Here is a 13,631-nt window from a genome sequence, read left to right on the forward strand (position 1 = left end):
TAAAATGTTCAGTAGAGCAGTATGGCGGATTTGACAAGTGCACTGCTATTGTAACCGGCGGTGCTAGAGCTATGACGAGCAAAAATATTGGGCTCGCGGGACTTTTGCAAAAAGAAGGAATAACATGTCGTATGTTACACTGCATTATCCATCAGGAGGCATTATGTTCTTTATCCCTACAACTAAAAGACGTAATGGACAAAGTTTGCAAAATTACAAATTTAATTCGCGGCGAAAATCGTTCTCTTACACACCGAAAATTTAAAACATTTTTGGATGAATTGGAAACTGAGTATGGAGATATGCTTTTACATAGTAACGGTTTGTTGGTTAAGTGCTGGAAAGTGCTTGAGGAGATTCTTTACACGTCGAAAAGAAGTTCATCTTTTTCTAACAGAAATTGCCGTCGATGAAAATTTAACAGCAAATTTAGTTGATAAAAATTTTATTTATTCACTTGCTTTCCTAACGGACATTACAAATTATTTAAATATTTTGAATAAATCCTTGCAAGGACAAAATCAAAGTGTGTGTTGCCTTCGAAATATGTTACTGAATTTAGAAACAAATTAAAATTGTTAAGGTTTAATTTGGAGCAAAATAATTTATTTCGTTTTGAATCTTGCAAAGAGATCTATGAAGAAATGAAGGAATATAATATAGAAGCGAATTTTAAAATATTTCTACCAAAATTGGATATGCTAATTACAGATTTCAATGAAAGATTTTCTCAATTTGATGATCTTAAACCGTTTATTGATTTATTTTGTGATCGAATTAATATTGATATCAACTCCGTTGATTTTAAATATCAAATAGAATTATACAACCTGCAGGCTGACCTATTTTTTACATCTCGTGGAGTAGCTGGAATAGAAATATTCAAATTTTTAGATAAAGAGAAATATCCAAAATTGAGAGATTTTTTGGACTTCAAATTGTATCAGTGTTCGGAAGTACATATATCTGCGAGCGTGCATACTCCGATATGAAATATATAAAGTCAAAATATAGAAACAGTTTGAAAGATTCCACTCTTGAAGATATAATTAGGCTTGCCACAACAAATATTGATGTGGACATAAAAGATATTCTTGCTAAACAATTACGGCCACAAGGTTCTCATTAATATATTACGAATATTTTAAAGTTTTCTTTTTAGTATAAATAAAATATTTTTTTTAATTAACATAAAACTGACTTTTTATTTATCAACCATTTTGGCCCTCGAAATGTTTGCTGAAAAAAAAAATATGTCCCGCGGGCTACGATAAGTTGGACAGCGCTGATGTAGAGGACTATATGTTTTCAAAATCTGGTGGCTCTAGTTGCCGACATTTTTCCGCAGTGCGAAGAAATACATACTTACAGATTCTTTATTAGTTAATAACAGAGATAAGATGTCATTTGTTACATAAATCTATTTATAATAATTACTGTTTTGTTTTTATTCATTTCATTGTAATCTGTTTCAAACTTTTTGAAATTTTTAATGTTAAACTCTCCTTTGGGATGTTAGACTGAAATCTAAAGTTTTCACTGCAATATTTTATTGGGAGGAGGGGGTAAGGTTAAGGGCGGTGAATAGGGGATATTGAGGCATGATTTTATCGCATCTTAACGCACAGCAAAACATCTTGGTTTGCAGACCTTGACTACTTTTTTTTTTTTTTTTTTTTCGTGTTCATTCATGTTTTCACTTTTGTATCCCCATTGTCTACAAATTGCACTTTACGAACCTTGAACATATTACTCAAAGAAAATATCTTAAAAAGAAATCCAAATACCTAAAACTTACAATCACGAATGTGAAACCTTGTAAAACGTACGTGAAGGAAGTAAGAAACACACCAAAGATCGTTTTGTTAGATAAACCAGTTAAGGTTTGACAGTAGCCATCAACCGTAAGAATAGAACGAGAGCAGGTTCGGAGTACGCGGTAATTACCTCTCGAACGTGTTGGAACAACCCCCAATACCCCTCCTCATTTCCTGAGGATTTTCCACGTTTTTAAATTTTCTCCAATGTAGCACAGGTACGGGAAGGAGGCAATTAGCATTTTTTTGGTAGCCAGAAAATGGTTTTGTTTGTAATGATGTTTTTCATCTTCACAACGACTAGAAGGTACTTAAATGCATGCATTCAAAAGCAGAATTAATATCAAAAAGGGACCGTCTAATAATATAATGTTGATTGTATTTTAGATATAGCATTATTTCAGGTAAAAACTCTTACTAATGATTACATTTATTGTCAGTTTGCTTTTTATTTACTTAAAATTAAAATTCATTCAAATATGTTTTAGAAATTTATTATTATACTTCAGTATGCTAATATGTTTCAGAATTGCTTGTATGCTAATTATATTTTTAGCTTACTTTTAATATTAGAAACATTTGTAGCTTAATCTTCCGAACTCATCAGTGCTTCTGCGCTGCTTCACAGATTCACAGCTCTTGCCATTCTGGGAGTTGTAATACGAGGATCTTTAATTTATCTCTATTATTAAATAAGAACCTCTTCGTACGCAAATACGTATGTTCTGTAGTTCTTACGTAAAAACAAGCGGTGGCACCTAGAATCACCAAGTTTTCCACACAAGTAGCCACTCACAAGACACGAACATGTGTACCTCGAAAGCCGAATATTGAATTTCGAATTTGTTAGCGCTGTTAGTCACGAAATGGGATTTTGCGTCGGTTCACTGAAAGCGGTGTACAGTAAGACCCCGCTTAACGCGGGGGATACGTTCCATCAAAGTAGAGCGTAATGCGAAACAGCGCTAAACGAGGCTATCTTTACATGTAAATATTGGGGTTAGGGAAAGATGGCTAGGAAATTGGTTAGGTATTAAATTTAAAAAGTATGTTTTTTTAATAAAAATAAAACCAAACATTTATTTCTTAAAGCCCAAATTAATACCACATTATTATTTCTTGCAAAAATAAAAACAAAATATAAATAACAAAACGAATATTCTTAAAAAAACAAATAAAATTCTCAGTCATATTTAGTTAGCCTTCCGCGTTTTCAGTGTTCTGCCTTTTTGTGACAAAAGCATCTAATGTTGTTGGCTTTTTCTTTTGCGTTGTTCTCTTAGTTCTTCATAAACGGATAGAGCATCTCTAACACCACGCCTTACTTTTGAGCTCCTGTCAAAATTCGGATCATTTTCAATGAATTGATCCATTATTTCAGTTATGGTAGACAAACTCCTTTTTACAAACGCCATCGAAAGTTCTTTTTGCTCTTCTTCTGAATCACGGCTGTCAACATTTTTGTTTTCTTCTTGTTCAGTTAATTCCTTGAGCTCATCATTAGAAAGACTAGCCGCTGCTTCTTGAATTATTTCTTCGACATCTTCCACATTTACCCCTTCAAAATATGTCTGTACAATACCGCACCAAACAAGAAATACAAGTACACTCTTTCGGATATGTATTTGAAACCTATCGCTACATAATATTTCGGGGAATCCCCGTATGCTGCGAGCGATTTCGTGGAATCCCCGGGTTGAAATAAAAGAGCGCTAAACCGAAACAGCGCTAAACGAAACAGCGTTAAGCGGGGTCTTACTGTATAACTTTTCAGATAGTTGACTTCAAATATTATCACCTTACATTATTTTTAAAGAAATTAAAGAAGAATCTGCATGTATGTATATATTTTAAGGTGGCACCTTGCCATCTTTCTACAAAGAAAATTTAAATGCTCTTGATGGGCAACCCACTGCTAATTTTTACACCTGGCTCATGACATTTATAGTGAAGTAGGGGGACTTACGTCATGGAATTTCAAAGTACTATATATGCTTATAACTAGCGATTTAAAAGCAATAACGCAGTTCTTTCCTTCTATTATTGTTATTTATTTTTTACGTTGCGCCACCTATGTAGATGCGGCTAACGTTTTCAGCTCAAAAATTCGGTAGTGAATGTTCAGTAAATAAGCATGAATTGGGGGTCCCCGTAACAGGTTTTTGCTATTTTTACAATGATGTCCGTCTGTCTATGTCTGACGAGTCTTTCAACCACGATAACTTGTAGAGTTTCATTTGATTTGGTAATGATAATTAGTCCTAAAACCTAAAGAAACGTGAAGCGAATTATCGCTATGTCTGAAACAACAACAAAATCGTCAGAAGGTTAAAAATAATCGTTTTATTTAAAATAATTTTGAACACAAAAGCTGTCTCTTGTGCTACAATAACTCGTGGGGATACATCTAAATCGAACAGTCAAATTTTAAATCAGATGTTGAACAGTAATCAAGAATTGAGCAATTAAATATTACCAGAAGCTGACTCTCTACCGTAAAGTCAAAATCAAAGTATCAGCAGCGATAGAAAACAGAGCCGAATAATTACAACTACCAGGGCTGGCAGAAAATTTAACAACCGTAACGCGCGTGCGATGTTAGAAAAGACGCTCTGTCCTAATATTACGGAAAAAAGAAGTTATAATAAAGGCTAAAATTGTAAATAACTGGTTAATTAGCATAAGATTATTTATAAACTCAAAATCAGATCAAAATTTCAGAAATTTCTCTTTTCTGTATTTAAACTTTTTGCATTTATATAAAGAGTTGATTAGATTTCGGGTAAAACTCAACAACCTGAACTGGTACTTTACTTGAAGCCCATTACAGTATTTCTTGAAGACCATAACAGTTTTTAATGAAAAATTATATTAAAATATACTCTAAAAGTTTTCAATTTTATTATTAAAAACTTTTATGTCAATGAGAACCACATACTAGATCTGAGTTAAAACTGAAGAACCGAAAACAATGCTTTACTTGAAACTATGAATAGGTTTTTATGAAAAACTATATTATAATGAAATCCAAAACTTCTCAGATTGGTATTTAAAATTTGTACATGAATGAGAACAACATATTAGATTTTCACAATATGTGGTAAACTTACTTACTTACTTACCATCATCTGAGTTGCTGTACCCCTGTTAAATGACTATCAGCATTTGTACTCAATTGGTGGAGCATTCTATTGTCGCTAGGCCTAACCAAAAATCTCTATAGAATATTAAAATTTATAGCGGAATTTATAAAAGTTACTTCGGAAGATGGGTATTTGTAACCTGTGGTTATTAAAGACACCCTGTCAAGACTTTGCTGAATGAGGATTTTAGCAATGTTTGATGCATTGTGATTCTGAGTTTACAGAGGATGTTTACTCTAGAAGTCAGTGGTAACTTAGATATAATACATTATAGCGAACAATATTAACTGTATATATTAACGTATATCATATGTACTGCTCACATATTTGCAGAGTTCCTGTGTAATATTTGCTTGCATAGCAGTCAGTTGTGTTTTTCTTTGATTGGAAATGTTACTTTAATCGGAAACCCCTTTAGTTAAAAACCTTTAATAATGGTATAAATTTAGAAAAAAAAAAAAAAAAAAACAGTTTTTAGACACGGCCAATTATACCTAAAATTTACTTCAAAATTTAGTATTCCATACCTTTGCATTTATTGGAAAAACTAATTAGATTTTATTTCCAAACGATTAACTGGAAGTGATCTTTACAAATAGCTTCGTTGTTATTTAAAACATAGAATCAGTGGAAGGTCATAGGTTGGCCACACCAAATTTTCATAGTAACTATTTTGAGCTGCTAGCCGAACAAGCAGCTTAAAATAGCACATAAAAATTAAAAACTTTTTTCGGCTGAAAGAAGTCCATAAACATTTACTAAATTAATCTCAGCAAACTTTTAAATTTCTGAAAAAATGATGAAAAAACTGATTTTTAAGAAAGTTAATCTAAATTTGACTAGTTTCCCAACGTTTCAAAATAACATTAACTAAAAATAATTTTATATATTATGCTCCAAAACTAGTGACGTTTTTCATTTTCCTCAAGTTTTATCATCTGAGAGTGTAGCTGGCCAGAGAAAATACAAAACAAAAAGACTACAGAAATTGTCTACGATGGCGATTTATATTCGCAGATTATTTCAAAACGTAAATTCAAAAACAGGATGTTGTTTATGTATGTTCTGTTTTAGTGCTTCTATAATGTACCGGAGATGACAAACGTTTTCATTAGAATTTGTCTTTCTTCTCTTTATAGTCCTGTCATGCGGTTATCCTGGATCTCCATCACATTCTACAGTCACTTTCAACACAGAGACGATCCAAAAGGGTACCGTTGCCACTTACAGATGTGAAACTGGTTTCGATTTACTAGGGCCCATTAGGAGGCTCTGCGTCGAGAATGGGACGTGGATACCAATCGGCGTTCCAGTATGTGGTAAGTGGAAAATCCATACAAATTTTTTTACCAATAGCTGAAGGACAATTTTACTTATCCGTCTTACATCATCAAGAATTCATGGCAGGGATAAAATAGATAATTGTTCTCCGAATCGCACATTTTTAAGCTGTTTCATTATTATCATAAATGTATTCTAGGGCTGTCTGTCCAGGAAAATATATTTTTATAGGGTAGCTTTTTTGAGAAATTGATTAGGATTCAAGTTTGCAAGTTTCTTTACATATAGTCCATTCAGATACCTCACGTTAGTCTATCTATTGCTTAGATTAAATAAAAATTTAGCATTTTTGGCCTATGTCTATACATCATATTTGCATAGCAACTCATTCTTAGCCTATATATGAAACTGATATTTTTATGAATATTCTTTGTGTTACTGGACTTTTATTGCAATCTTTAAGACTATCTGAGCCGCTTCAAATAAGGAAAAATAAATTACAAGAAAGCAGTAGATATTACAAATGATAAAATTAAGGTCTGATACTAAACAAAAAAAATTATTGAATTGACAATGTTGTTTCAGAAATACTGTTAATAACACTAAATAAAACTCAACAGAGGGACTTCAGAAACAGTTGGCTGCTTTACTGAACTGTTGACAGTTGCACTGTGAATAACAAAATTTCGGATCTGACAAAACTTCGAATTGGAAAATATACAGCAATGCGCCACACAAACAAAATTAAAAGATCATTTTAAGACCGTTCTGATATAATTGTAAGTGGTTTACTCTTATAGCAGGTAAATATGAAAATGTTTTTGAAGTTTTGTCAAATACATCATCTAGAGATAAAAAAAAGCCAATTCAATCTTTACAACTCGTTTTCTTTTCTACTTCAACTACAACTTCTCGTCTAGTAGCCATTATTACCATCTACTAGCTCTTTGATCCTTTGGAAGCTATAATGACTTCCTACTTCTTGGATCTTTTGGAACCATACTGAAACATGGCTGCAGCTTTGTTTGTCAAGACTGCAGCTTGTTCAGCGTGGGTATGGAGAGTATCTATAATGGTTTTCCTCCGGACGCATGCTTACATTTCTATACTGATGGCTCAAAGCTTGATATAGGTGGTGTTGCAGAAGCCGGAATTTTCTGTGAGCATTTCTCACAATATCTTCCTCTGGGAACTGACAAGACCGCGTTCGATGGTGAGGTTGGAGCGATTAAATTTGCTTTGACCCATTTGATTTAAATGTTCATGCTTCCCTTTCTGAATAGTTTGTCGTATTCTCAGACTCTCAAGCAGCAATACTATCAATTGCTAATATTTGCCAAGCTTCTATTTCCTTCTCTGTAATGTAATTTAGATCTCTAGTACCAGAAGCACATAAAAAAACATATAATGGCCGTTTTGCAGTGGATTTCTTCTCATTGGACCTCCCTGGAAATGAAAAGGCTGATGAGCTGCCCAAAAGAGGATGCCATATTGTTCATGCTTTAAATGGCCAAGTTAGTTATAAGACTTCATCGTCAAAATTCAATATGACCTTCAAGAACAAGCAACTGTCACAACTAAAAGAAAGAACAAGCGACAAACTCTGGGACACTGACATCTATAATCTTTCAGACTACCCCAGAAGCAGCGATGTAATTGCCTTTCGTCTAGCTACAGTGTATAACAGTTTATATACACATCTTCACAGGTTCCAAATAGTTGATAATCTTGCCTGCCCCCTTTGCTGCAATGGTGCGCAAGTGAAAGCTGGGCATCTTCTCGTCTGCTCAGCGCTTTCTCAGAACAGTGGTTTTCCAGAATCTGAAAGGTTAGAGACTTTTTAAACAGATTTCAGACTTGATCTTGTTTTAACCCCTTTATATATAACTTCTCCTATCGCACTTTTCTGCACCATCGCATCTTAACGATATACTTTTTGTGTAATTATTCTTTGTACTTCAGACTTTTAGTTTCTATATATAACATTTTATGCAATTTTTTATATATTATTGTTTATATAATACAAAAATTAAATCTTAAGGATTAAAATCAATTTAAATCATAAACTTAACGATTCAGTTTGCGCTTTTAATTATTGTACATGAATCTTTAATAAAGCAAATGGTTTCTTAACTTAAATTAACTATTTCATTTTATTTATTTTTATTTAAATATTTTTTAATTAAAACTATATTGAAAATTTTTTATTGAAAAAAAATTGCATTCGAAAATTTTTATTCCCCTTACCATCCCACATGTTATTTCAAAATTTATATTAAAAAATTCCATTTAGAAATATATAATTCATTCTTTACAATTCCAAAAGCAATTTGTTTATTTTATATTGTCTTAAATACTCAAAAGCATCTATAAGATCTTTTATAGAAAATTTAACAATTTAAGAGAAATTGTTTAGAATTCTTTAGAATATGGCTCAGTTTTCTGTAAACTAGATTTGATATTTTTGATAGAATTCTATTGGGTGATTCTGAACGTGAATTATGTGCGTGACTTTTAGATACTGCACAAATATTTTGGAATCTGTGCACAAATCTCTAATTTCTACAGAATATCTATACGTAACTTTATAGAAACTATACCTTAAAATTTATAGAATTCTTGCGAAAATTTTTACAGAAAGCTGAACTATCATTCTAAAGGACTCTAAAGAAGTTTAAACATAAGATTTTTTTTGTAGAATTCTATCAGACATTGTAGCAAAGATATTTCTTTAGAAATAGCAAAAATCATAAAGTACATCTGGTAGGATTATGTTATATGTTCCAATAATTTCTGTCAGAAAGGCGATGATGACTTAGAACGAATTTTCTTATGGTGGTAATATAAAAAATATGTTTAAATTAGTTCACCTATTTGTTCTGGACTCTTTACAAATACAATGGCTTTAAGAACAAAACGTTTTAATCATACGTACAACTTTGACCATGATTGGTTGAATCATTTTTTCGAGCAATTTTAAATTTTCAATGAAAATAGCACAAGAAAAATAGAGTTCTCAAATTTGATTTAATTATTTGCCATTTTTTTAAGATGTCTAAAAGCAATAGAGATGTGATTCATTAATAATTCAGATTATACTGTAAATCAACATTTTCAAATAAAATTTCTATTCAGTTTCTATGATTTTATTGATCAGCTGTCAATTACCGATCCTTGGCCGCTTTACAGTCTCCGTTTATCATACATGGAATGTGAAGTATTTCTCAAACAAATGGCAGCTTTTATTCTCTTTCAAAGTAATACCAAGGAGAAAAGTATAAAACTGAACTGATCTTTTGTGCTTATGAAGGTTTCGAGTCTAAATAACGGACAAATAGGCCCTAATACCACAAGGTATATAAAGCCTTTTCACTCCCTTTATCAAAAGCCTTCGTTTTTTCAAATGAATAACAATAACCAAGGTATTGCTTTTTAAAGCTTTTGTTTAGAGTTAGATAACAAATGCAGTTATAGGTTAAGGAAGCAATTGTGCGAAAATGTATTTTAGATTTAAGCCAAATAATGACGGTATCTGATTAAACAAGGTTATGTATAAGGAAAAGTGGCACAGTAATTGAAAGGAATCAGGTGATATACATATGCATTTTGAATGGAACATCATTTGTAATAAAATGTTTGAAAATAGTTTTTCCCGTTGAGCGGATAAAATGGAGGAATTGAGCATGGAATACAATCGTTCTCCTATTTATCTCTTGTAAGATATATCCTAATTTTATAACAGTAAACGGTGTTTTAAGTTAAAACACCTTTCCTGTATCTTCTAGCTTCAGCTTACAATTCCTTACCAGAATGAGTCTTTAGAATCACATTAAATGCAAATGAAAAGCAGAGTAAGATCTAAGTCTACTATAATGGCCGTTTCCTAATTCTCTCTATTGAAGTCAGTTACACTGACTTCAATAGAGAGAATTAGGATTCTTGAATAGCGGTCGTTTGCCTTTTGGTTACGTCTCTCTAACTGTTACTACGATGGGCCGTATTACGTGCCTTTTGATAGCTTCGCTAGCTACGTTAATGTTACGGGCCAACTAATTTAGAATTTGTGTTAGCTTCGGCTAAGTCTCTTTAGTTAGTCTTTAGTTAGTTCTTATTTCTTATATTTTTGAGTTTAAGCCCAATGGAGGCTTTGTTGTACGCCCTGAGAAAGGAGCCATCTGTGAATCTTTATTTTGAGTAATAAAGGGTAATTAACCCTTCTTGAGCTTATGTTTCTGTTCTTGGATTTAAGCGATTATTCGCTTAGTAATTCACTAGGTTCCTCAACATTTAGTTAATAGATAAAAGGGAAGAACACCGCACTCTGTTAAAATAATCTCATCCCAAAAAAGAAGAATTTCTCAATCACGATTTTAGATAAATAATTAGAATTAAATGTATTATAAGGAAGCAATCTTCAAACAAAAAACAAATATGTCTTTAGGCGAATATCTTATAATATAAGGCGAAAAGAGTGTACGAATATAATGCTTACAGATACGCTTTTCCCTAGCTATGTGTTTTGTTTTCGAGCTGAAATAATTTTAAAAAGCCGAGGTCCTACATTACTTGCATCAAGAATTTAAGCGTTAATGTAAATACGAAAATTCTTTATCCTTTCTGCAAAATACTGTATTCCTGTATAAATTTAACTATAATTTTATATTGCGGACAAATTCCGCAAACACATATTTTAAAACTGAAGTTAATACAAATAAATATCACAATTTGTCTATAAAAACCTTCGACGCTTGTAATAAACAATAAGGCATTCCAGTTCAAAGATATATTTCCCATTTGCCAGCTTCCCTAATAAATGTACGTATTTTGCTTAAATTACAAATTCTCTTTTTCGTTTGCTTTTATGTTAATTCAAATTTACTCATGCATAGTCTTAATTATCATAATATATTTAAATAATAAATTTACTTATGCAGAACTTAATTTATAATATTATATTTACTAATACATAAATTTGGAAACATTGATAACTGTAAAATTGATTATATAGTACAAAAGTAAATAATAATAAATTTAGTTATACATAATTTTAATTTCCATAATTGAATAACAGATTAAATGTTATTTCCTTAAACATATTTATCTACTTTTAAGACTGTCATTTCATTTTACCTATTAATTGCTGCTAACGTTTTCAAGTAATTATTGACTGGTTACAAGCCAAATGAGTGATGAATTTGCAGAGATTCATAAATAAAAAGCTTGAAAGCAATTCTAGTTCACACTGGTAATCTGAAATATTTTTCGGGATAATGGCGGAACTCATCGTCCATTCAGCCGTCTCATTATCAACAATGTCGCCCAGGGAAAGGCATATAAATATCCACGCTTTCTCTGGAATTCGATCCCCCATCCAAGACTATGGTATCCGGAACACATATCATGCCAACAGTACCACCACACATTGGTAAACCTTCAATCTCGATCCTTCAATCCTTCAATCTCGATGGCACACGCATTTACTCGATTGGGACTGAAAGATATTAAGGTGCTGATGGACCTGTGTAAAACGCAGCAAATATGATTGGTTATTACGATCATGTAAAAAGATTTTATAAAACACTTATGTTACGTTTGCTTAAGAGACACTATACATACTCATCGCATTTAACCTATAAGCAAAGTAAGATTGAAAGGCAGAAAACAAATGTGAACTACAAGAAAAACCAAGTTCCGAAAATTTTTTTTAATGGTAACCTCGGATGTATTCTATTATTTGTCATCAATTTTAAACTAGGATGGAAGAAAACTTAAGCAAAAAAATTTTTATAAAACACTCCAAAAATGTAAATCTAAATTAACAGACAGAATTATTATGTAGCCAAAAGTCACATAAATGTTGGAAAATGACAGCTTTATTGACTCTTTCAATGCTATAGACGTAGACGCAATCAAAAGCTTTCGAGTGGGTTTGCCAAACTTGCTATGCTGCAAGGCCCGATTTCAGTCAGTCTAGGCTTTTGTGTGTAGCATTCTTTCAGAGGTTGCCAACTTTATTTGCTTTTACAAGGAAAAACAAGATTGAAAGAAAATGAGTGGCTGATGAAAAAAATGATTGAGTAAAGAAAGAAAATGAGTGAGTGCGAGCATAGGAAAAATTACTTCTTCTAATAAGTGTAGCAACCGAACTACGTAATATTACCATTCTTACATTTTCTGCCGATCTTTCCGGCAGCGCAAGAATTTCTTCATTTCAGTCAAATTTCTGTTTAATATAGGAATCCGATCTTATCATCTTATGAAACTCAAAAGGTTACTAGCAGGGAAGCTTTAAATCTTCTAATTTAAAAATCTGTCATTATTAGCAGCTGCACGATAGTTAAGAACGATACGGATTACCAAAATTCACGAGAATTCGGTAAATTATTACGTTCGAGATTCAAAAATGTTTCATCTGGAAAATTACATTTCCACTCTATCCGGTAATGCAGGAGTCAAAATTCTTTGATAATTAGTTTGAATTTGGGAGCAAATTCAGGATTTAGTATATAAAAATCTAAATGAAATTCTGCAACTATTTCTGTTAAATAGAGTATTTTCATCGTAAATACATATAAACACAAATTTTCAAGAAAATCGGTTTGTTAAGAGGTCTAAAAAATTTTTAACTTTCGACCCCCCCCCCAAAAAAAAACAAATAATGAAACCAAACTAAAAAAACATACATGGAAAATTTCATTTTGTTACTCAGAAATATTAAAAGGCATTTCTATCTCTATGATATTAAATTCCTCTAAAACTGTACTGAGTTGTGAAACCAAAAATAAAAACCAAATGCTAGTTATTAAATTCTGTAGCAATATATATAGATTCCAATAGGTTAGTATATGTATTTTTTTCTTTTCTTTTACTGCTGAAGTTTATATATTTGAACACTGTCTGAAAAACCATTCTGAAAGAATATTATATGATTATGATGCAACTGCATTAATTTAAATCATAATTTTAATTAAAGTTAATAGCAAAACATTTTTCTTATAGAACACAATTCCCATTATTACGCAAAAGCTAAAATATAGCAAAATGTTTGAGACTTTAGAAATATGAAATGAATAGAAAATTATTTATTTTTGTTTTAATGTAATAATATCTTTACTGAGAATCTGGTTATACCTTCGGAAATGTTGAAATACCTTGCCATCAACTAAGAATAAAACGAAATTTCTTTTAATTCTTAAATTCCAGAATCTGGAGGGGTCATTCTATTTTCATTTTATTTTATTTCTCAGATAGAATATTGTACTACGTTTTCTAAATAATTACACTTAAGTATAATACCTTACTATTAAAAAGAACTTTAAATTTCATTCAAAAATCACAACCTTGAATTCATCAATAATTTATATAGGAGGATCTCACAAGATACTCCTAT

General features: G+C 31.6%; 1 protein-coding gene across 2 annotated transcripts in view; it reads left to right on the plus strand.

Moving 5' to 3' along the window:
* Positions 1-13,631, plus strand: part of LOC118205606 (uncharacterized) — a 131,559-nt gene that overhangs the window by 53,257 nt on the left and 64,671 nt on the right. For both annotated transcript variants that reach the window (XM_035377898.2, XM_035377906.2), the window contains exon 2: positions 6,100-6,279. In XM_035377898.2, coding sequence (XP_035233789.2) covers positions 6,100-6,279 — 180 coding nt within the window. The remainder of the gene's footprint in view (positions 1-6,099; positions 6,280-13,631) is intronic.

This window comes from Stegodyphus dumicola, chromosome 9 (genome assembly GCF_044657685.1).
Source record: "Stegodyphus dumicola isolate Sdum_Otavi_A_Nest chromosome 9, ASM4465768v1".
In the NCBI taxonomy this organism is placed as follows: domain Eukaryota; kingdom Metazoa; phylum Arthropoda; class Arachnida; order Araneae; family Eresidae; genus Stegodyphus; species Stegodyphus dumicola.